Source organism: Lemur catta, chromosome 3 (assembly GCF_020740605.2).
Source record: "Lemur catta isolate mLemCat1 chromosome 3, mLemCat1.pri, whole genome shotgun sequence".
Taxonomy (NCBI): Eukaryota; Metazoa; Chordata; class Mammalia; order Primates; family Lemuridae; genus Lemur; species Lemur catta.
In genome coordinates this window covers 109,788,305-109,811,284 of record NC_059130.1, presented here as the reverse complement: position 1 = coordinate 109,811,284, position 22,980 = coordinate 109,788,305, and the positions used below count along the sequence as shown (strand labels likewise).

The 22,980-nt window shown below is 51.8% G+C and overlaps 1 protein-coding gene across 1 annotated transcript; it reads right to left on the bottom strand.

Moving 5' to 3' along the window:
* Positions 1-1,412: 1,412 nt before the first annotated feature.
* On the bottom strand, positions 1,413-20,995 carry IL22RA1 (interleukin 22 receptor subunit alpha 1). Its single transcript, XM_045546007.1, has 7 exons — positions 20,911-20,995; positions 16,747-16,879; positions 15,679-15,857; positions 13,894-14,069; positions 8,878-9,016; positions 4,330-4,451; positions 1,413-3,297 (listed from the first exon to the last, which is right to left on the bottom strand). The coding sequence occupies exons 1-7, from the start codon at positions 20,951-20,953 to the stop codon at positions 2,368-2,370; spliced, it is 1,722 nt and encodes a 573-aa protein (XP_045401963.1). The 5' UTR covers positions 20,954-20,995; the 3' UTR covers positions 1,413-2,367.
* Positions 20,996-22,980: the final 1,985 nt, after the last annotated feature.

The following is a 22,980-nucleotide window of genomic DNA, read 5'->3' as shown; positions in this document are numbered from 1 at the left end:
CTAGCTGGTTCCAGCTCTAACTGCAGGCCTGGGCTGCCAGGGCTGCCGGGGACCTCAGGGGCCATGCAGCCTGCTGCCTGCCCCTCAGTGGGGACAGGGCCAGCCTGAGGGGTGTCACAGACTCTGAGCCATCCACCTTTCTCCTTAGACACTCAGACTCCACCCTCCAAGAGTCGTTTTCTGGAACGTTTGCCACCCCAGGGAGGGAAGAGAGCTTCGTGGTCTTGTGCGTTGGAAGAGATGTTTATGGCTCTTAATAAAAAACTGCTGTAGCTCCTCCGTCCCACTTACCTGGTGAGGAGAGTTCAGCTGTTGGGTTGTTTTTCACTAAGAATCAAGGTGAAGACAGTTAGCCTTTGGCCAAGAGTGCCTCAGGTGACAGGAAGTAGACCTGTTTGCAGTGGGGGGGCTGGGGTGGGGATAGGGGGGTGGGGGATGCAGGGGAGGGGGTGCTGGGGGAGGGGAGCCATGTGGGCTGACCTGGCTCCTGCTGGGGGGCGAATGGGCTGGGGTGCTCAGGAGGGTGACTCACCCCTCTGCTCTGGAGATATTGGGTCTAAACCAGTTGACACTGGAGAGATGTTAAATATTAATTACAAAAAGATAAGAAGAACACCACCTGTCGCTGTGTCCCAGGGAGGGGGAGAGGCGGGGAAGAGAAGGGGAGACACAGCTGGGTTCAGGGAAAGGACACTGTATACCCTGGGAAGGGTCACACGGAGGCCTCTGGTGTTTGATCTTGTTTCTCAGAAATGTTCAGAAAGGGCTTTGGAACAAGAGGGTGACCAGGGGACACCTGTCTCTTGGGGACCCCCTTAGGGGCTCTCCCCTCATTACGCCCCATTATTCTCATCCTCCGAGAATCCCTACAGGTGTGGAAAGTTCTTTCTCTTGATGAGGACAAAAAGCCCTGGATCTCAGCTCCAGCTCTGCCCCTCAGTAAAGGGACCTTGGTGAGTCCCTTCTCCTCTCTGGGCCTCGGATTCCTCATGGTGGGGGGGACACAAAGGTGTCCCGGCATTCTGAAAGCACCAAGCGAGGGGGCACTTTCCCCACCTGGGCAGGACCGTGCAGTACAGCGCTGTCCCGGGTGGGGTGCTGGGAGACAGGCCCTCTGAGATGTCACTGCCACCCACGACGGCTTCCGCCCGCTGCCTCAGGAAGCAGATTCTATATCGTTTGTCTCTGGGCCCTGTTTCCAGAAGGCCCTGCAATCCCTCCCCTGTCCCACCCTAGACAATCCAGCCCCCCCAGCTTTGCCTGAGCAATCCTGAGAAAGGTCAGACCCTTTAAGCCCACGAGAAAATTCCCAGGTATCTGAAGCCAACCTGAGTTGGGGAAAGGGGTTACTCCTCGTGCCACCTGATCTTTAAAAAAATCACAACAGGAAATAGCTATTTATTTACCGGGCAGTGCCCATGCACCAGGCACTGTTAAACACTTTCCAGACGCTATGTAATGTCATCCTCACCACGACACCGTGAGGTAGGTGTTACTGTCCCCATTTTACAGATGAGGAAACTGAGGTTTTGAGCAATGATTCATGTGCATGAAGTCACACAGCTTGTAAGTGCTGAGGCTGGAATTTAAATCCAGATGGGTTGAACCCATGGCTGAGAGTTTCCCGGTCATGAAGTATCATAAATACAGTTTGTTGTCGTATCTCCTTCAGGGGCCACCTGGCCCCACGCTCCTTTCAAACCTCATTCTCAGGGTAAGGTCTGAAACTCCTGCCTGCAGAAAAGGTGTGTGTGTCTCCCTCCCTGGTGGACCCGCATGTCACTGGGGGCAGAGCCTCCCGCAGAGGAACGCAGCTGAAGTGGTGCAGTTTAGGAGGTGCCCCAGGGCGCACCCCTCCCTGAAGCCTGGCCATGGTGCTGGCCCGGCCTTGGCAGAAGTGCAGGTTGTTCTGGTTCTGCCTGGCCTCCCACGAGGTGTCCTTTTCCAGGCTCTTTTCTCACCTTTGGGCAATCACCGAGGAGGCAGGGGCCTTCCCCTTTGTCACACTCAATAATGAAGCTGGCCGGGAATGGGGTGCAGACAGGCAGGTTCCCCGAGAACTTTGAGTCCAGGGTATTAGGAGGTGGGACGCTGGGTCTCCTCTGGGGTTTCCCCGCGTTACCTGCCTGCACTGTGACCATCCTGTCCTGCCCCGCCGGGCTCTGCGCTCCCAGAGCTCCTCCGACTTCAGTCCTCATCGTGCTTTTCTGCTCCGATGGGGAGCTCACTCACGGCAGGGGCCCCTCGTCCTCCGTCCTCTGGTTCTCTCTGGGCAGTGTGCCACACGTTTGGGCCCGGGATTCACAGCCACGGATGTGATGCCAGAGGAGGACAGGGAGGAAGCCCCAGGTCTGTCCTGTTCTCCCCTCAGGGCTCCCACTGCACGGTCAGGGCCAGGCCACTGAAAAGAGAATCCAGCTCTGTGGGCTGCTCCAGGTCCGGGGCCTCAGGGGCTGGGCTCTTGTCCTCGTCCTTGGGACACACCAGGGACTCCAGCAGGCCCCACGGACTTGGACCTTGGTCCGAGGGGGAACATGGGAGGGAAGGAGTGTGCAAAGGGAGGGACACAGGGTGGCCCTCGATCTGGACAGAGGAGAGGAGGGGGAGCTGGCACTTTAGGTACTGCGATGTCCCTGGCTCCCCACTGTGCAGCACGCTGGGCTCGGGTGCTCTGTCCGTGCAAATCCCCAGAGGCTGGAGGAAAGTTTTTGCTTCTTGGGATCCCTCTGAAGCCAAGGAGGTCACCTCCTGCAGAGAAAGGCCACCCGGGATGTAGCTTCCAGCTGGTGCCTCTTCCCGGAGCTGACCTTTAGGCCTAAGGTGTTTGGGACTGGAGAGTGTCACAGGTGGGGAGTCTTTGCTGGAGCCTTCCACACACACCCCGTAGGAAGGAGGCCAGCCATCCGGAGTGGTCTGAGGGCTGTAGGAGGGAGGCTGGACCTTAGCGACGGTCTGTGGAGCGTAGAACGGGGGTTTAGCTTCGCGGGTCCTCTGGGGTGCGTAGGATGAGGGCCCGACCTCAGGGGCTGCCTTCGGGGCATAGGACAGTGGGGACAGCGTCTGGGGAGGTGGCACGTGGCGGGGCTGGAGGATGATGTCCGGCTGCCCCACATAGGTGATCTCACACAGGCTGTGCTGCCGTGGAGCTCCCGGGGGCTCGCGGGGCCCCGAGACCTTGACCTGGGAGTACTGGACGGGCTGGGCCAGACTGCTGGGGCCGCCGGCGTCAAAGACGGGGATGAGGACGTGCTCCTGCATGAACCGCAGCGGCTGGAAGGTCAGCACTCGCTGGACATTCTGCGCAGGGACGACAAGAGTCCACCCCGTTAGGGCCTGTTCTAAGGTCCCTGCTGGTGACGTGGGTGGGTGAGGTCCCCCACGGGGAGGCTCAGGGGGGCATTTGCAAGATGCAGATGCCCCACACCCCCTCTGCTTCCCAGAGATTCTTCTAAATGCAAGCGCCTCCCCCAGGGCCAGGGGCTCGCAGCTCTCTGGTGAGAGCCACGTCCGAAGTCTGGGTTATCTTGGGGACAGAGCACGGGGCTCTGGTTCCTCCAGGAGGCAGATAGTCCGGGGAGTAAATGACCCAGATTTGGGGCTGCCTCGGGCACACTCTCGGGGTGGGGGTGGGGGGCCCACGTTGCTGCTCAGTGCGTGGGAGGGGCTGGGAGCCAGGGAGGGCCGGGAGGGTTTTACAGAGCTCCTCGGATGGGCGAGAGCTGGCTCCGGGCACCACGGCGGGCTCTGGGGGGCCCCTGCAGGGGGCCTTGCCGCTGAGGGGGAGGCAGCACCCCCAGTCAGGTGAGGGCTGCTGGCATGATCTGTGCAGCTTGCGTAGGGGTTTTCATTTAAAGAATTAGTTGGAAATATTTGAAAATGGGGAGATTTCACATTACAGTCTGAAATTCTGACTTCTCTCAGAAAACGTGAAGATCAGGCGACACTGGGCCCGCATTCCCACACAGCGGTGACGGTGGCCCGCTGAGACGGGTGTGAGCCCCACGGCTCCCCGGTGCCTGCGGGTCCTCACTCCCTCGCTGCTCACCCGAGTCCTACGGTACCCACCAGCCCTGGGTTTTCTCTTCCACGCCCACTCGTCCTGATCACCTGCCCCTCTTCAGTGCACTCGGGGACCTGCCAGGCCACCTGTCTGTGGACTTCGGGTCGGACCGTGAGCCCCATGGAGGAGAAAGCAGGTCTCAGCTGCTTTGTGCGCGGATCCCAATCCCTGCACTTCAGGGAGAACCAGGGGCCTCTGGGCCTGTGCCCCCTGCCGCTCTGGGGCCGTCCCCTGGACCTCTCCCTCCTGCCCCAGGGGGGATGGCTCACCAGGGAGTTGGGGGGCGCAGGCGGCTTGGTGACATATCTGTAGCTCAGGTAGCAGAGCGCCGCCACCAGGAAGCCCATGGAGAACAGGAAGGCGCCGGAGAAGGAGTAGGTCCACGTCCGATCTGGTGGGCGAAGGGGCCAGAGAAGGAAGCGTGAGGCTGGGAACCGGCCTGGGCCCGGTCCCAAGTGTGGACGCTGCAAACCCTCGCAGGCCGGGCTTGGGGGGCCTCTCCTACCCTCAGTGTTCACAGGGCTGGGGCAAGATCATGACTGGGTGCACACGCTGTACCTCTAAATAGTCCAAATTTACAAATCATGTTTTTACACTGTTAAATGAAATACGTCCTATGCTCCCACCCTGACAAATATACTTTTCACAGTCACCTGGAACGCCACCTTTGAATTCAGAATTCATGACTCCTCCGGGTACAGTGCCGAAATGGGGAGGTACAGGGAAAATGTGTCACCTGCCACAAGCCCCCAGCTCAGCATGGCTCTGTCCCACACTGCCAGGGCCCTCATGTGCCTGTGTGTGGCTGTCCTAGCCCAGATGGCCAAGTTCATCCATACACCACACAAACAGCCACCTGCTGCTCACCCTGTGGGCCAAGGGTCTGCATGTCAGCAGAGCCCCTGCCCTCAAGAGGAAGGCCCTAGAGAAGAGGTCTGCATAGACGGAACGCAGGCTCGGGCCAAATGAACAGGGAATTTCAGGGTCCCAGCTGCTGCGAGTGGGGTCCAGAAAGGAAGCCACAGGCTCCAGATGGACCACTTTGCTGCATGGACTTTTCATCTTGTAGGGAGGGCATGGCCAGGGGAGGGCCAGACTGCGGCTTTCTGAAGTGCAGGTTCAGGGAAGATCCTCTCTTGTCTGGGTCTGGGGCAGCCCTGCCTCCCTGGCAGGGGAAGGGGGCAGAGGCGAGCGATGGGGAACAGTGACAAAGGGAGGGCCTGTCCTCTCTGCCTCCCTACCAGGACAAGCGGCTGGGGATCAGGTAGGGCCCTGGGAAGGCATTTCTGGAGCCTTCTATGCTCCAGCTTCTTTGGAATGGGCACAGCCCGTTCTGGGCAAGACATGCTTCCTATCACCAGTCCAAGTGGGACTTGGGAGGGGTTTAGGGAGGAACAGGTTGTTGGAGTTTTGGATAAAACTGGCAGTTTGTGTTATTTAGATATCTCAACTCTCCAAGTCACCCTGTCTCTGTTCCTGGCTCCCATGTGGCCTCAGCTTGGGGAGTTAATCACCAGCTGCAAAGGCCTCGGTGGTCGCCGTGAACCTGAGAACCACTGGAGCCTGCACTGCCAGCCCACTCCCCGCTCCTCCCTGGGGGCCTGGGCCTCCCTGGTCAGCTTCCTACTTCAGTGATACGCTGTTCCCTGTCACAGGATACCCCCATCACTGCTCCAGGGGGAAGCCACCATCTAAATGTCTCTATACAACATGTCTAACTTTCCTAGAAAACGCTGCTCCTTGTTCCAGGACAGGACAGGGACTTGGAACATTCTCTGGCTTGATCCATGTCCCATGTGCCATTTCGCTCACGGGAGGCAGGATGGAATCATAAAACAACACCAGCCTGGGAGCAAGGAATATGGAGTATGAGAGGTCTGGCTCAGCCACAGGTATGCTGAGCATCCTTCCTGCTGCACGATCCTCTCTGATCTACCCTTTATTAGTAATAGTAGCCAGTGATTGTTAAACTCTTACTAGGTGCCATGCACTGTGCCAGGTGCTCTACCTGTGTTATCCTAACAAATCATCGAAACAACAGAGAAAGATAGGCGTGCACCCTTCTTACAGATAACAAAGCTGAGACTCAGAGAGGTTAAGTTACTTGACCACAGTCACACAGCTACTGAGTGGAGAAGCCAAGATTGACATGTATAACTCCGAAACTCATCCTCCCAGCTGCTACACATGGTGTCTGTTCCTCATCTGTAAAATCAGGATATGGGGTGAGATGACCCTAGAGCTCTTCCCAGCATTAGGATGCTGGGACGATGCTCTGTGACCCTCTCAGTTTATCTACTGAGAGGCAGAAAAAGTGGAGATTCTGGGGGTGAGGTGGACTTCCGGATATACATGCAAGGGCAGGATTGTATCACTCTGAAGTGGAAGTAAGAGGAATAAGCGTGCAATACAGGAGACTTGTAAACAAAGTGGCAGTTAGAGCCCAGGCTTCAGGATCAGATGAACCTAAGCAGATTCCCTGACTAGCTGTGTAGTCATGGGCAAGTTGCTTAACCTCTCTGAGCCAGAGTTCCTCCTGGGATGATGTACCCAATTTGCAGGATTGTTTTAAAGACCAAATAATATATGTAATATATATAATAATAAAGATTAAAGAATATATGTAAAGCATTTGACACAACTATTTGCTTGGCAATATAATATGCTCAATAAATGGTAGGAATTTTTAATATATTTTGTTTCCAAGGATAAGGTGCCTTCTATATGTCAGCAAGAAGTAGCCACCAAGAAGAATGATTTATATAAAAGCAGCTACAGTTTAAAAAAAAAATGGTATCACCTTATGAGCAAGATCATGGCAGGGGAAGCCAACAGAAGGGGGTTGTGGATAAGGGTGGAGTGGTCTGTACATTGTCAAAAGCAGGGTGGGACAGGGTGGGCCAGGAACAGGTGAGATTTGTCTAGTTCAGCCCCGGGAGAAAGGGTCACAAATCACACATATGCCCCCAGCTTCGTGCCCATGAAGTTGGTTCCCTTTTTTCTAATTCTCCTCTAGCCAAGTTCTATTCTGGTCTCCCCAGCGGCCCTTGCCCCAGGAAGGACATGTCCCATGCAAGTGGCCAGCACTGGCTGTTCCACGTGGCATAGCTCCCCTACAAATTAACACACTGGCATTCCAGTGGGGAAATCAGTCTCTTGTGGGCTCTCGGGGAAACCGATGAGTTGAGTTTTGAGCAAAGCTGAGGACCAGTCAGTCACGTCCTAGGGCCCAGCCTCTGGCAGCCTGGCCTCAGCATCCCCACTTGTCAGAGGAGGGATCAGGCCCCCAGAGGCTGAGTGACTCCTCAGAGCACATGGCGAGCTGACATCTGGCTAGAGGTGCCTTCTCACTCCTCATGTGGCACTTCTCCTGCCACTGTGCCATGCACTGTGTCCGGCTCTCAAATTAAACTCTGTTCTGAGTGTTGGCATGGTTGGACTGATGGCATGTTGGCATGATGACTAATCATCTAACCCACAGCTATCACTTTCATTCTCTAAACTTGCAGCTCTGGTCATTACAACATTTCTATCTGTCTATGAAAATGAACACTAATAAAAACATCATGATGCTTATGAGAGTCGAGTTTCAGTGTGCTAAAGGAAGGGACCATCTCCCTGAGCAGATGACTCAAAACTATTTCTATGGTGGTGTAGTGGTGAGAACATGGTTTCCAGAATTAGTCCTCGTTCCATCCCTCACCACCTGTGTGACCTTAGGCAAGTTACTTAACCACTCTGAACCTCAGGTTTCTCATCTGTAAAATGAGGGTGATAATAGCTCCTGCCTCATAGACTGCTTATAAAGATTGCACTTAGTAGTGCTTAGTCCCTGGTTAGCACTGCAGAAATGCTAGTTATCTTTTTTAAATCAAATTAAACTTAAATTAAATTTTTAAATTTTTTGAGGCAAGATCTCACTCTGTCACCTGAGCTAGAGTATAGTAGTGTGGTCATAGCTCACTGCAACCTTGAACTCCTGGGCTCAGATGATCCTTCCACCTCAGCCTCCCAAGTAGCTGGGACTACAAGTGTGTACCACCATGCCTGGCTAATTTTTAATTTTTTTTGTAGAGACGGGGTCTCCCTACGTTGTCCCGGCTGGTCTTGGACTCCTGGACTCAAACAATCCTCCAGCACTTGGCCTCCCAAAATGCTGGGATTAGAGGACTGAACCACCACGTCCCACTGCTTGTTATCGTTATCAACATTATTATTATTTGACTGTGGGAGACATTGCAGGATCTTTTTATCTTCTCTGCTTCCCCCCTGCAGATTTCCCCCCAGTATCTCTCACTTGGGTTAATATTAAGGTGAGCTTGCTTTGCCAGGGTACACACAAAGCTGGTCAGAGAGGAAACTCAGACATAGGCTGGAGGGTGAGAATTAAACATTTGCTGTGATAACCCATCGGCTAACTCTGCTATGGATAAACAAACATTGACCTTAATAATACACTAATAACCCCTCCGTGGTGTTTCAGAGCACTGCCAAGCCTCACCTTGGTTACAGAGAGGAAAGAGTGCGGTTAAGACTTGAATTCAGTGGACGTGAGGGTAATCTGGCTGTGACATCTGTCACCCCATTGATTGCCGGGGTTGATTTGGCTGATCTGGCTGGCTAGGTGGGTATCCCCTTCCTCCCTCACTGCTCCATGGGGCCCCTCCCAAAGCCGTGCACTCGGTCGAAGAGGACGACCTCTTCCGTCAAGGGTCAAGGGCATACGAGTGGCCGCGCTCCCCTGCTGGAACCTCCGAACCAGCTCTCAGGACTTGAATTCCGGCGTCCCGCCTCCCCCCAGCTTCAGCCCAGCTTACCCGGCAGCGTCTTCACTCGGCACACATAGGGGGCGCTCTCCTTGGGCCCGATTGGAATCAAAATCCTGATGGTCCCGAGGAACTCCGTGTCGGGGGTCAGGCCAAAGAACTCATATTCTCTCTGCTTCCCTTCAAGGTGCTGAGTTTGACAGAGAACCCAAAGCGATTGCTCTTACTCGCCGATCTCCGCACGGAGCCCGAGCGAGTGGGCTCGCTCCTCTTCCTGGGTAACTGCGCTTAGTAAAATGGCACTATCAGCTGCCGGAGCCAGAGACTGGCGGGTCAGCCTGCAGCCCTCCATCCCGTTCCCCTCCCCTTTGTCCCCAATTCCAATCTGTCACCAAGCTTATGTACCTTCCACCTGGAGCAGCGCCTGGCACAGCAAGCAGTCTATGCACACTAGCGGCCTCTATACGACCACCACCCCTCCTTCCAGCTCTTCTTCTCCTCTCTCTCCTCCTTCTTTTTCTTTATTAAACATCAAAAACACTTTGAATATCCATCCCTTTCTCGTCTTCCCCATTGCTTCTGCCTTAACTGGGCCTCGACCCCTCAGCCCGGACTCCTGCGGTAGCCTTCTTGCAGGTCACTGGGCCTTGGGCTTGCCTCTGTCTATCTGCATGCTCAGCCTGGTGCCGCAGGGGCCTTTCTAAACCATAACCCGAGCACAATGCTCCCCTATTCAAAATCCTTTGATGGCCTCGCCCATATTTACAGGATAAACTCCTGGCCCCTGCTTCCCTGTCCCGACTGGTCTCTCTCTGCTGCCCACCTGGCCCTTCGGGCTCTGGCAATGCCAGGTACCTGTCGCTCTGGGAAACATCCGGCCGGGTTCAGCAAGCCCTTGTGTCCTTGCATCTGCTGGCCATTCTGCTGGAACTGTTCCTCAGTTCTCGCCCTCCTCTGTGTCTCTAGCGTCTCTGAGCCTGAGCTCCTCTGCCTTGGCTGCCCCAGCCATCATCTGGTTCTCTTCTTACCTCTCTGGCTGCTGTTTCACTGGTTTTAGCCCCTCAGCGTTGTTGTTCTGAAAGATTCCCTCTTCATCCATTTTTTTCTTCTTTTTCATATATTCTCTAGTTACATAGTGATCTTATTTGAACTCATGGCTCCTGCGATCACCAGTGTGTGAATAACTCCCAAACTTACCTCTCTGGGACCTGTCCCATCCAAAGCCCGAAGCCCTACACACTTCTGATTCTCTCATTCTGTTAACAGCATCCTTCTTTTTCTCATTTCCAGCACCCAAACCTCAAAGCCATTTTGGACAAATCCCATCTCGTATCCTTTGTATCTATTTGCCCTTAAATGATCCATAAATCTTCTTTTAAAGCGCCAGGACCTGTCTTCTTAGGAGTTCAAAAGCCAAGAATTTTCTTCTTTGGCTCTTTGTATTTTAGCTCTGCCTTCCCTTTTTCCAGGCACATGAGGCCAAGATTGAGGGTAATTTGTTGTTTTTCGGGGGAGTGACAGTGAGTGAAGAAATACATAAATGCATTTTTTAACTTATTGTTTTGTGGAACTCATATGATTGAAATTGTGCACATTAAATATCATGGGATACAACTCCAGGACGGTTGCCAAGGCCCTAAGCTTCCTCCTTTCCCAGATTTTTCACTGCCTCTGTCCTGGTTTAGGCCCTTATTATTTCAGCCTATTCCATTGCAGTGGTCCCCTGCAGTGGTCCCACCCTGATCTCTCCTTCATTTCCACATTTGATTTTTTTTCATGATGATTCCAGTAATTTATAGTTTCTATTGGACTAACCCTCCCCCAAATAACAATGATAAATTCTGACCAAAATGAAAATCAACTATCTAAATGCATTGGAAAGTAAACAAAAGCAGGCATGTATTAGAGGAAGGGAATGGCAGTCGGCTAATTTTTTTAATGTCTTTTAGGCTGAAGGAAGACTCCCATCTATACCTTATGGGGTGGCTAAAACCTAGATAGAATCCCTGTATTCTCACTGACTTGAATAGCCAGAAGGCAGAGTTTGGTGTAATCACAGCAACCAGAAAATGAGAGAAGGAACCACAGGAGAGATAATAAAGTGGCCCAAATTCTGTGTATAGACTCTGCCCAAATCCCTGGCTAGCTCTTAAAGTATGCATGAATGGGGTAGATTCTAAGTTGCCCAGGTAAAGTTAAAAAAAAACTCAACTGAGATTTCAGAGTTCGGAGTTCAGCCTAATTAGCTACCTGCTAAAATAAAACAAAACAAAAAAGTAATACTCTTTGGAGGAATATAACAGAATCCAGAGTCACTTCAACAAATCATTCATAATGTCCAGGATACATTCCAAAATTGTTAGACATACAAAGAAAGAGAAAGTGTGACCTATATTCATGAGAAAAGAGAATCATGACTGACCTCAAGATGACCAAAATGTTGGAATTAGCAAACAATGATTTTAAAGTAGCTGTATAACTCTGTTCAAGGACATGAAGGAAAATATGCTCATACTGAATGAATGAGTGAATAGAAAATCTCAGTAGAATAGAGAAACTATAAATACTAGAAACTTCAGAAGTGAAAAGTACAATATCTGAAATAAAATACTACTGAGTGACCTTAATGACATATTGGAAGTGACAGAAGAAATAGAGAACTTGGGCCAGGTGTGGTGGCTCATGCCTGTAATCCTAGCACTCTGGGAGGCTGAGGTGGGAAGATCGCTCAAGGTCAGGAGATCAAGACCAGCCTGAGCAAGAGCGAGACCCCGTCTCTATTAAAAATAGAAAGAAATTATCTGGACAACTGAAAATATACATAGAAAAAATTAGCTGGGCATGGTGGTGTATGCCTGTAGTCCCAGCTACTCGGGAGGCTGAGGCAGAAGGATTGCTTGAGCCCAGGAGTTTGAGGTTGCCGTGAGCTAGGCTGATGCCATGGCACTCTAGCCCAGGAAACAGAGCCAGACTCTGTCTCAAAAAATAAATAAATAAAATAAATATAAAGATATGGGCAAGTTGAAAATAAATGGATGTACAAAGATATACTATGAAAACATAATATAAAGAGACTGAAGCAGCTATATTAATATCAGATAAAGTAGACTTCAAAACAAAGAATATTACTACAGATAAAAGGGGACATTTCATATGATAAAAGGGTCAATTTATCAGGAAGATATAACAATTATATATGTGTATGTGTCTAATAACAGAGTTTCAACATGCACAAAGCAAAAATGCACAGAATTAAAGGGGAAAATAGGCAAATCCACAATCACAGTTGGAAAGTTTAATATTGTCAGCAATTAAAAGGACAACTGACTCCCGCCAAATCAGGAAAGATAGGATAACACTATTAACTGCCTTTACCTAAGATAGGTTATTAGAATAACACTATTAACCACCTTTACCTGATTGATATTTATAGAACACTCCACTAAGCTGTGAAATATATATTCTTTGTAAGTGCACATGAAACATTCATGAAGATAGACCACATGCTAGGCCATAAAACAAGTCTCAATAAATGTAACAGATCTGAAATCATACAGAGTATGTTCTCTGACCACAAACTGAATTAAATTAGAAATCGATAACAATGTTATATTTAGTAAAACCCCACACATTTACCAAAGCATAGCTGTGATAAGGACTCTGCCCGGTCAATAATCTCTAATTGCTCCCTCTGACTACGGAAGTAACAATTCCTCCATCTGCCACCCCAGACCCATCCAGGGTGGTCCCAGCCAGTCTTCTCAGGTCTGTCCCCCATAGTTCCTCTACACCAAAGGTCCTCAACCTTCAGGGTGGGGAGGAAGCACTTTGGTTGCTCACTAAAATTCAGATCCCAGGGAGGCAACTGTAAAAATTTGATTAAGTAGATTTGACAGGGGCCCCAGCATCTGCATTTTAAATAAGTGCTGTAGGAGATTCTTTCGCTGCTGGTTTGACACCGTATTTTGAGAATCTGTTTCACATGTCTCTATGCTCCAGTCAAACTGGGCAGTTTTGTGCCTTTCAAAAATGTCCTAAGTTTTTCTGCTTTTCTCTCTGATCACGGTGGGGCCGTATAGGCCCCAGGGGAGGGGGAAGAAAAGTGGGCTGTGAACAGAACTGGGTTTGAATCCCATCTACGCTATTATTTGCTGAACAATCTTGAGCAAGTGACTTAACCTCTCTGAGCCTGTTTTCTCATCTGTAAAATAGAGATAGTAGCACCTGCCTCATAGGGCTATGGTGAAGATTAAGTGACATAAAATGCATATATTACCTGGTCTACCTCAGAAATTGATACTGGCACCAATAAGTTTTCTGGAAGTCTTCCAGATCTTGCTGAGCTAACATCCTGCCCCACCTCCCAGTACCCTTGTTTTCCTCTACTTATAGCTATTTGAATTCTTGTTTTAAGTCCCTCCCCACCCACTAGATTATAAGCTCCTTGAGTGCAGGAACCATAGAATAGGAAATAAATATTCGTACAACTGAATTACGGATTAGTGGCACATGCTGGGGAGAAATACAAAAAGAAGAAATACTTTGTATGTCATTTGACAATTTATGCCCTTGATTTCCACATTTCATTATTACTGATCTTAAGACATTGCTTGTATACAGTTCCTGCAAATAGTGAAGAATGAGCAAATAGAGCTGAAATAGAAATCGATTCTAGCATTTTCTAAAGTGAACACCTGAGGATGTTAATAGAGGTTTTTCTTCAGGATGTGAGAACGTATTAGACAAAAAATAAAGTCTAAATTATGCAATGAAGTAGTTTCTCTGGTCAAATAAATTTGAGGAAAGTTGTATTAAGCAAATTGAAACTGGAGTCTTGGCTCTGCAGGACTTATCAGAGGCTTTAGTATGCTACTGCGTATGTGACTCTACAAGAGGGAGGTTGTGGTTCGTGATGTTTGCCAGGCTTCAAGGAGCCTCCCAAGGGCCATGTTTTGGGAAATGTTAACTTATATAACATGTCCCCTTTCTACTTAAAGCCATGCAGACCTAATTGAGAGGGAAGACATGTCCCAGGCAGGGAAGGACCAGGGTGCAGCCTACACTTACCATTTGGTAGGTGTGGTTGATGTGGAGCTCCAAGTGGTAGAACAGGTCACTGAAGATATCCTCCAGGGTCAGCTGGTGGCCATCCCCCTTGTGGGCGGGTGTGGGGTTAGGATGGACAATCATCTGAATGGATCTCACTTTGGGAATACAGGTCACATCAGGTGGTTTGATAGTAGCTGGAAAAAGGGGAAGAGAAAAGAGAGAAGTTCTGGAAGCAGCTGGTGTTTAGGTTTAAGGCTGGCAAAGGGATGACCAGCCCTCTAGGTCCTTGCCCCAGTCCCCACACACCGCAGCCCCTGTAATCCCCACCTTGAGTCTCCCCAGAACACCCTTCCTCCCTCTTCTATTGGCAAGGACAGCTTTGGAGATGTCAGCGAGTGATGATTCAACTACATATCCTAAATAGCGTTTGGGGCGGGGTGGCCTAATACTATTGATGCAGCCTCAAAGGCTGGGCCTAAGACTTCAGTCTCTCTTACGAATGAATGTGAATTTTCAAAAAACCCAAATGACCTTTACTGGTTTACAGACCTGCACCTTCCCCCAGCGGGGCCCCTCCCTCTGCACCCTCCCCCAGCTGTTGACCTCTAAGATTTAAAATATCTGAGCCAGAGCAGTGTTCACTTCAGTGCTGCTTACAAAATTGAAAAACTGACTAAATGTCCTCAAAAAGGAGATTAGGTAACTAAATTAGAGTAACTCCATAGAGTGGATCCTTTTGCAGCTGTGAAATATCATATGGAAAAATATTTAATGACACGGGCAAATGCTCATGATATCATTATATGGGGGAAAAAACACCACCAGATTACAAAATAGTAGATACAGTTGCCAGTAACTATGGTTATGTTTGAATGTTCAGGTTATTTTGGGTGACTTTTATTTTTCTTTGTATATTTCTGTATTTTCCAAATTTTTCTACAATGGATATGGATTCATTGAACAAGCCAGGGGAAAAACACGATTTTTTATTTTCTTAACAAATCATGTGTAGCTATAAAGTCAGTTGGTGACCATCACCACGTGCTTGTGGGGGCAGTTTGGCAACTGAAATCTATTCATTGATTCATTATGCATCAATTATGCACTGAACATCTACGTGCCGGGGGCTCTGCGGAGGGCTGGGAAAGCAGTCGATTCCACAGCCCACACGGAGCTCGCATTCAGAGGGAGAGGCAGATGGTACACGTGCAAGCAGACACAGGAGCTGCAGATTGCGATCTGAGCTATGAAGATGATGAACAGCGTATTGTGACAGAGAATCACAGGCGGTGACCTGCTGCAATCACGTAGTCAGGGCTGGGCTGGGGACGCCCACTTAGGAAGCCATGTTGCAGCTGAGCCTTAAGGATTGGAGCAGCCAGTCGTGGAAGAGCTGGGAAGAGCCCCCAGTTTGAGCAGCGAGGGTCCACAGCAGGAACTGCCAGAGGCGCAGCGGGGAGAGAGGTGCGAGATGAGGCCCGGGACAGGCAGGGCCTTGTAGGCCACAGCAAAGAGTTGGATCTTATTTTAAGAGTCATGAGAAGCTGCCAGAAGGTTGTAAGGGAGATGTAGGGGAAACAAATTAGGAGTCAGGAGACGAGGGTGGTTGGAACTAGGGAGGTTGGGGTGGAGGTGGAGAAAAATGAACAAACCCATTGAGCATGCATGTAGTTTCCCTAAAAACCACACCCCGAACTTCCCCCTCACCAAGAGCCTCTTCTGGGCCCTCCACTCTCTCCAGAAGGGAAGAGTCTCCCCTGGGCCCCAAACGCCTGCCCTCCCCGACACCAGTCTCCTACTCACTGTGCTGCCGCGGGCTGAACCTGTCGGTCATCCCGGTGGCTGACCGGCCTCCCGAGCTGACGGCCGTGACCCTGGCATAGTAGAGCTCGTTGAGGTTGCTGGTCTCCGCCGTCAGGTTGCAAGACTTGCGGGCGATGCGCTGGCAGCCCTCCTTGGCCAGCCACTCTCTCTCTCCGTACCTGCAGGCGGGGGAGGGCCGGGGCACCCAGTGATGGAACAGGCCAGCGCTAGGCCTGTGGTTTGTGAATGATGACGGGGAGATGTAATGTTTACTCAGCACGATCAGTGACCCAGGCCTTTAAAGTGAATGATCTCATTGAGTTCTACCCCTTTTGTAAATAAGGAAGATGTGGCTCAAAGAAGCGACATGTGCCCAAGGGTGTGATGTACGCGTGTGAGGAGCCAGGACTCGAACCCAGCCAGTCTGAGTCCACATTCGGGGCTCCCTGTCACGGTGCCCCTTTGAGGCAGGCCCTGCCATCCCCATTTTGCAGATGAGGGAGCTGAGGCTCAGAGACGGGGAAGCGGCTCGCCACAGGACAAAGTGGCAGGACCAGGCGTGGAAGCCACATCTGTGGACTCTGGAGCCCGTGCCATCCGTCCTGCATGCAAGGAGGTGGACGCAAGGTTGGGTTGACCCAATCTCACTAATAATGATAAAACGATTACTGGTAGCTTATTATTTTCCAGGCACAAGTGCTAATGACTATTACTACCTTGTTTAATCCATCTAACGACGACAGGATGAAGGTGATGTTGTTATTCCCCCTTTATGGATGGAGAAACTGAGGCTTGGCAAGGTTACCTGACTGCCAAAGGTGACACAGGTGAGAGCTGGCACTCACACCTGGGCAGTCTTACTACAGACTTTTAACCCTCAGCTCTTCCTCCCTCCACAAAAGAAACACAAAGAAACAAAGCTTTATCTGTGAGGGGCTATGTGACCCCAGTCCTGGCGGGTGGCATGGGGACATATGGAATGCAAGGCGGGGGACGGCTGGAGGGATTTTCTTGGAGCGGTTGGCTTCAGAGCAGATAAAAAGGAGGAGGGTAGGGAGAGAAGCCTACGTCTTATACTCGATGCTGTAGACCGTGTCTGGGGTGCCCTCCGGCCCGCTGTCCCACGTTAGGATGTTTTCAAAGTTGCTGGACTGGAATTTCACGTGCTGAAGAAGATCCGAGGTGTCCTCCGCAAGGTGAGCTGCAAGAGGGTGGGAGCAGGGTGAGCAGAGGGGCTCGGAGACCCTGGCCCCAGCCTTCTCCGAACGGGCCAGCGAGAGGGGACACACTCCCCAGACTGTGCTAACTGGCCACCCACCGCTCCCCACCGTTTATTTTCTTTGTATTGAGTTATAATTCACATTCCATAAAATTCACCATTTTAAAGTGTTCAGTTCAATGGTTTCTTAGTATATTCACAATGTTGTGCAGCCATCCTACTAATTCTAATTCTAGAATATTTTCATCACTCCAGAAAGTTATTTCCCCTGCCCCAGCCTCTCGCAGTCTACTTCCTGTCTCTGGATTTGCCTATTTTGGCCTTTTCATATAAACAGAGTCTTGGTTTTTTTCTGTGTGCAGCTTCTTTCATTTAGCATAATGTTTTCAATAAGGTCCATCTGCATAGTATCCTGAATCAGTCCTCCCTTCCTTTTTATGCCTGAGTACTAGTAGTCCGTTGTATGGCTTCACCATATGGTTTATGCATTTATCAGTCCCTGGACATTTGAGTTGTTTCCACTTTTTGGCTGTTACAAATAATGTTGGTGTAAACATTGTGTGCAATTTTTTAAAGTACACAATGTTTACTTTTTTAAGTGTAAGTATATTTTCAGTTCTCTTGGGCACATGTCTAGGAGTGGAATTGCTGGGTCGTATGGTAACTCCATGTTTCACTTTTTGAAGAACTGTCAAACTATTTTCCAAAGTGGCGGCACCATCTTAAATTCCCACCAGCATGTTCCAAGGGTTCCATTTCTCCACATCCTCGTCCATGCTTGTTACTGTCTCTTATTCACTCTTTGACACAATCTGCAGTTGGTCTCCTTACCCTTATTTTAGAGGCATTTCACTACAATGTCTAAGAAATAACTTGCCCAAAGTCAACCATCTCCAACAAAGTGGAGGAGATGTTTTTGGCTTCCGGCCTCCCCATGGCTGGGCCAATCCACGCCTGTGCACCACACTGGCTTCTTAGAAGGCAAAGGCACCTCACTCATGCTTTGTTGGGGGGCAGGACACTGACTGAGGCCACACACAGGCAGGGTGACCTTGGGGAAGCTGTTTAAGCAATTAGAACTTCAGTGTCCTCATCTCTAAAATGGGAATGATTGGCCTTGCCTAAGACAAAGAAAATTAGTGAAGTGCATAGCCTCTTACAAGCGGATCCTCATGACAACCGGATGAGATGGCTACTATCATTATCCCCATTCATGGATGAGAAAATCCTATGCTCAGAGAGGGTTGTTGCCCAGTGTGACAGCATGTGACAGAGCCTGCAATATTCACCTCAGAGCTAGACTGCTTCTGGGGCAGATACCATGGGGCAATGTCTGTGAACCACTTTAGCACATAGTAGGTCCTTCTGCATATGTGTCGAGTCTGCAGGCAGGACGCCTGGGAAAGCAAGAGATTCCCTGTGGAGGGAGGGACTGTCCTGATTACCCTTTCTTATGCAGGTAGGACCTGAGCCCCTGGCGGAGGGGCCCGTTTAGGGAGGATGGAGAGAGGAGGGGAGAAGCTGGCCCCTAGAGTCCAGAGGACTTTGCCCGACCGACTGGGGTTTATGGGAAGGAAAGGGCAGCGAAGGCCTGTGCCCCACCAAGGGGCTGGGAAGGGGCTGATGCCTCTGAAGTGCTCTGCGCTATGAATGAAGAGCTCTGGACTCACAAGACCCTTCCCTCCGCCCTCCAGCTTGCGCCGTGGGAGGAAGAGGGGGCAGGAAAATGCAGCACACGCAGAGGGCCTGGCTGGCTGGGGTGGGAAACACACAGGTTGTGCTGGGTCACCCGCCTTGTGTGCATACGTGTCTTTGATATAGACCTGCCTCTCCTCCCCCGGCACGACCATGACCACCAGCAGGCCCAGGGTGTGAGGGAGTGGACTTTTCCTATTCCTCCTCTCCAAGTCTACACCTAGTATTTCTGCAGGAGGGGTCCCTAGGCTTGGGAGGCACCTGTGGGGACAGGGAAGGACAGTCCGGCCCTGCTGCACATACATAGGCTAAACTGAAGGTCACCCTCCTCTCTGAATCTGGATTGCTTGATCGCTCTGGCCCCACAGCTGCAAAACTCTGTCTTCAGGCTTCCTGGAGTCCCCAGAAGGGGGCCTTGGAGACAGCATGGGGCTTGTCTACTCATTGCCTCTAGCCGGTGTGACAGCTGTGCCACTGAACCCCAAGACGTGGCTGACAGCTTATCTGGATGTGAGTCTGGGTGGGATTGGGGTCGATTCCGGAGAGACGGGTCCTGGACTCAGGATTGGACCTGAAGTTGAGGAAGGGAGTCCGGGTGAGGTCAGACCTGAACAGTGGCTTGTGGTGGGCGGTGGGCAGGAGAGAGAGGGTGGGGTTGGGAGAAGGCCAGGGTCTGTCTGGGGGTGGGCTGGAGTCTGCAGTGGGAGCACTTGCTGGCTGGGGTCCATGTGTGTCCCGGGCGGGGAGTGGGGAGGCCACCTGGCTTGGGGGCAGGCTGGTGGCTGAGGTGGGGACACCCTGGCCAGGCACAGAGCCCTGGGTCGGGTGGAATTGGCACCACTTTTCAAGAGGGAACTGAAGTGGGCTTCCTGAAGTGGGGTGAGTGGACCTTGGCCCGCCTCTCTGTTTTCGGGGTGCTGGGGGCTAACAAGGTCTCCCTTCTTCTCTCGCCCTCCTGGCTCCTTTTGCTCCTCAAATCCACCACCCGTTCCTCAGCCTGTGGCATTTCCGCACTTCCCGGGTGAAAGTCTACATTGCGACACCCTGGGAGACGCGCCGTGTGGAGCCGGCAGCCGGGTAGATTTATAAAAGGCAACTTGGTTTTTGACATTTGTGTGGAAAAACAACGTATGTCAACCTGCTGCGAAGCTCAGGAAAAACGCACAAACAAAAAGCAATCCAACATGCCCCGGAAGCAGCCTCACATTGCGGGGCGTGGGGACCTGGGTCCGCAGAGTGGGATCACTGACCCTCAGCTCCGTCCTGAAGGCCATTTCCCGTGGGTCCCCATCTTCAGAGGCCGGGAGCCTCTAGGGTGTCAACCGGGATGGCTGGGCTCTAAAGGAACGTGTCTTGAGGCCTCCTGGGGGTGCCTGAAATCTCCCCCCACCCCCCCGCCCATCGCGGGCCCAGAGTGTTGGGAATGCCCAGCCTGGAGGGGCTGGGGCCACACTGGGAGCCACTACAGGTCCAGTCAGCCCTCCCCGTGGGGACAGCGATGCAGGGGCGAGAGGCTCTGCCCCTTCCTGGGCCTCGTCCTGCACTTGAGCTAGAAGGGCCTGGCTGAGCCATAGCTCTCCCCGAGTTCAGTCAGGACCTCACTCCGACTGCCTGAGACAGTTTCCTGAGTTTCACTCAACATCTCGGGAGAGAAGACGCACAATCTAGGGTCTCTTGTAACATTCTCCATAATGATGAATTCAAGACCCCACTTTATCGGATTTGGAAACTATGTCCTTTAGTCCCACTTTCAAGAGGCCCTGACGTCCTTAGACTCATTCGCGCAGCAGATCTGGCCACTTTAGGAGAAAATGCTCTTTCCGATCTAGCAAGAGGGGCCAGGAGAGGCCCCCAGGGGCATGGAGAGAGGCGGTGGCTGTGCTCGAGCCTTGTCCACCCTGCGCCTCCTCTGCCTCCATCTTCAGGCCAGTGCCAGGCGGAGGCAGAAGAGGGCTTAGTACCACTTCTGCCGGAACGATTTGCGGGGGTCAAAGGATGTCTGGCTCCCCCAGTCCAATTCTCCATCCACTGGGGTGCGGGGATCCAGCACCCCCAGTGCAGACAGCGGGCGACATCTCCCCAGACCTGAGGGCCAGTTGGGTCCCTGGAAGAACCCAGGGTCTGGGGTGCCCTCCCAGTCTCCCCAGCAGCCTGAGCTGGGCATCTGCGTCTCCAGGAGAACTCGTACCCTGTTCAGCCCTAGCAGAGCAGAAACCGAAACTGGCTGTGCTGGGGCCGGGCAGGTTGTGGGGGAGACCACCCCGCTCGTGGGTCCTGGGCTTGGGGGAGCTTTGACCACGGGGCGGATGGGCACTCACCGGCCAGGGATCCCACAGCCAGGATGGTCAGTAGCGTCCTCATCGGGGCCAGCACGGGGCCCTCTTTTGGCCTCCACTCTGGGCCGTGCACAGAGGGAGGGCTGGGAAGTCGCGCCGCCTTGGCAGCTGGCTCCACCCGGGCATGGGGCGGGGAGAGAAGGGGCGGGTAGAGCCTGAGCCGTGGGGAGCAGGGGTACAAAGGTGCCCAGCCCCTGTGCTCTGGAATTCCAGGTTCTGGGCGGGATCCAAGGGGAGTTCCCTTCCGAATTGAGACAGGCTGGCTCGTTTATCTGGTCTGGTGGCTGATTCATCCCAAGACTCTGTAGTGGTTTTTCGGGGCAGTGAGAGAAAGAAAGGCAGGAACAATCCAGGATACACAGCCTTATCAAACAGCAGCTTGGCACCCTGGATCAAAAGCCTGTACCACCTGCCTGTCTTTTGCCCCAATAATTCTGTTCCCAGGGGATTTACCCTGAGGAAGAGAACTGCACGAGGGAGCAAAAAATATGTTCCAGAATGTTCCTTGCAGCAAAGGAAAAGCTATGACTCTTTGATTTTGTCTGGCCCAGGGAGATAAAGGGTGTCCGATGCCCATCCTTGCACCCCATATCAACGCAAGTCCCCAGGCTTGACAGTGGGCTTGGGGACATCTTTCCTCCTAGAGTGGCCCCTGGGCTGGAGAGGCCTGAGCACCCTCACCCAGCCTCTGGGTCTGGGATCTGCTGAAGGTTAGAAAGAAACGGATCTCACAGTTCAGTGATTGTTCCTGCTGTGCTAGAGACAGGGGCAAAATTCATGACTGGGCCTTGGGTTTGGGACAATGAAGTTCAAACTGCTCCCTGAGGGGTCATTCCATGTTAACAAAGGAATGGTGTTTAGGAAATGGTTTCTTCCTTCTGGCTGGCCGCAGAGAAGGTTGAAGGGTCCTGGACCCTGGTAAGGGTGGACACGATCAAAGGGCCCTGTCCCTGGGGACAGTTTGGCCGGCTCCAGGGGCACAAGGGCAGGTTGAGGCCTACAACAGGAGAGCTGGCCCGGGAGGGGTCGTGTGGAGGGTTTGCTTCTGGATGCAGTGGGCTGTGATATCCAGGGATCTATGTTTAGGTTCTTTTCTGTGTCGTGAGTGTTTGTTCTCAGCCTTGCGCCTTTGCTAAAGTTTGTTTGACAAAACAGCCAAATGTTGGCCGGGTGCAGTGGCTCACGCCTGTAATCCTAGCACTCTGGGAGGCCGAGGCAGGAGGATCACTCGAGGTCAGGAGTTCGAGACCAGCCTGAGCAAGAGTGAGATCCTGTCTCTGCTAAAAATAGAAAGAAATTAAATGGACAACTAAAAATATATAGAAAAAAATTAGCTGGGCATGGTAGCACATGCCTGCAGTCCCAGCTACTCGGGAGGCTGAGGCAGGAGGATTGCTTGAGCCCAGGAGTTTGAGGTTGCTGTGAGCTAGGCTGACGCCATGGCACTCTAGCTTAGGCAACAGAGTGAGACTCTAGCTTAGGCAACAGAGTGAGACTCTGTCTCAAAAAATAAAAAAATAAATTAAATTAAATTAAAAAAAAAAACCCAGCCAAATCTAACCTGTGCTTTGGGGGAATTAAGGTAAGGCCTGTGCCAGTCATTTCCTGTAATTGCAGGAAGCTCCATTTCCCAGATGACTGTGTCAACTGCTTCCTGCTGGGGTGAGCCACTGGAGGAAGATGGGGAGCTGGAGGAGAGAGGTCAGGGCCCTGCTCCCCCTTTCTCTGCTTTGGATGGCTTCCACAGCAATGGCTCTGTCTCCTCTAGGGCTCCTGCCCCCGCTGGACAGCCCCTCCAGCTGGTCGGGGCCCCCATCTTCCTACCTCCTGTCCGGTGGCCGGCTCCTGGCTCTGGCAGCTCCTCTCCTCCCACCTTTCCCTTCAGCTCCAAGGGTGGAGCAGGTCCCTGCTGTGGCAACTCTCTGGACTGCTCTTCCATCATCTGGGAACCAAGTCCTTTGCATGAAAGTCTCTTGGGTTGAAAGACTTGGGAAGTTTCTGTGCTGCTGAATGAACCACGATGGATACAGGATCTTCGATGACGTTAGGGAC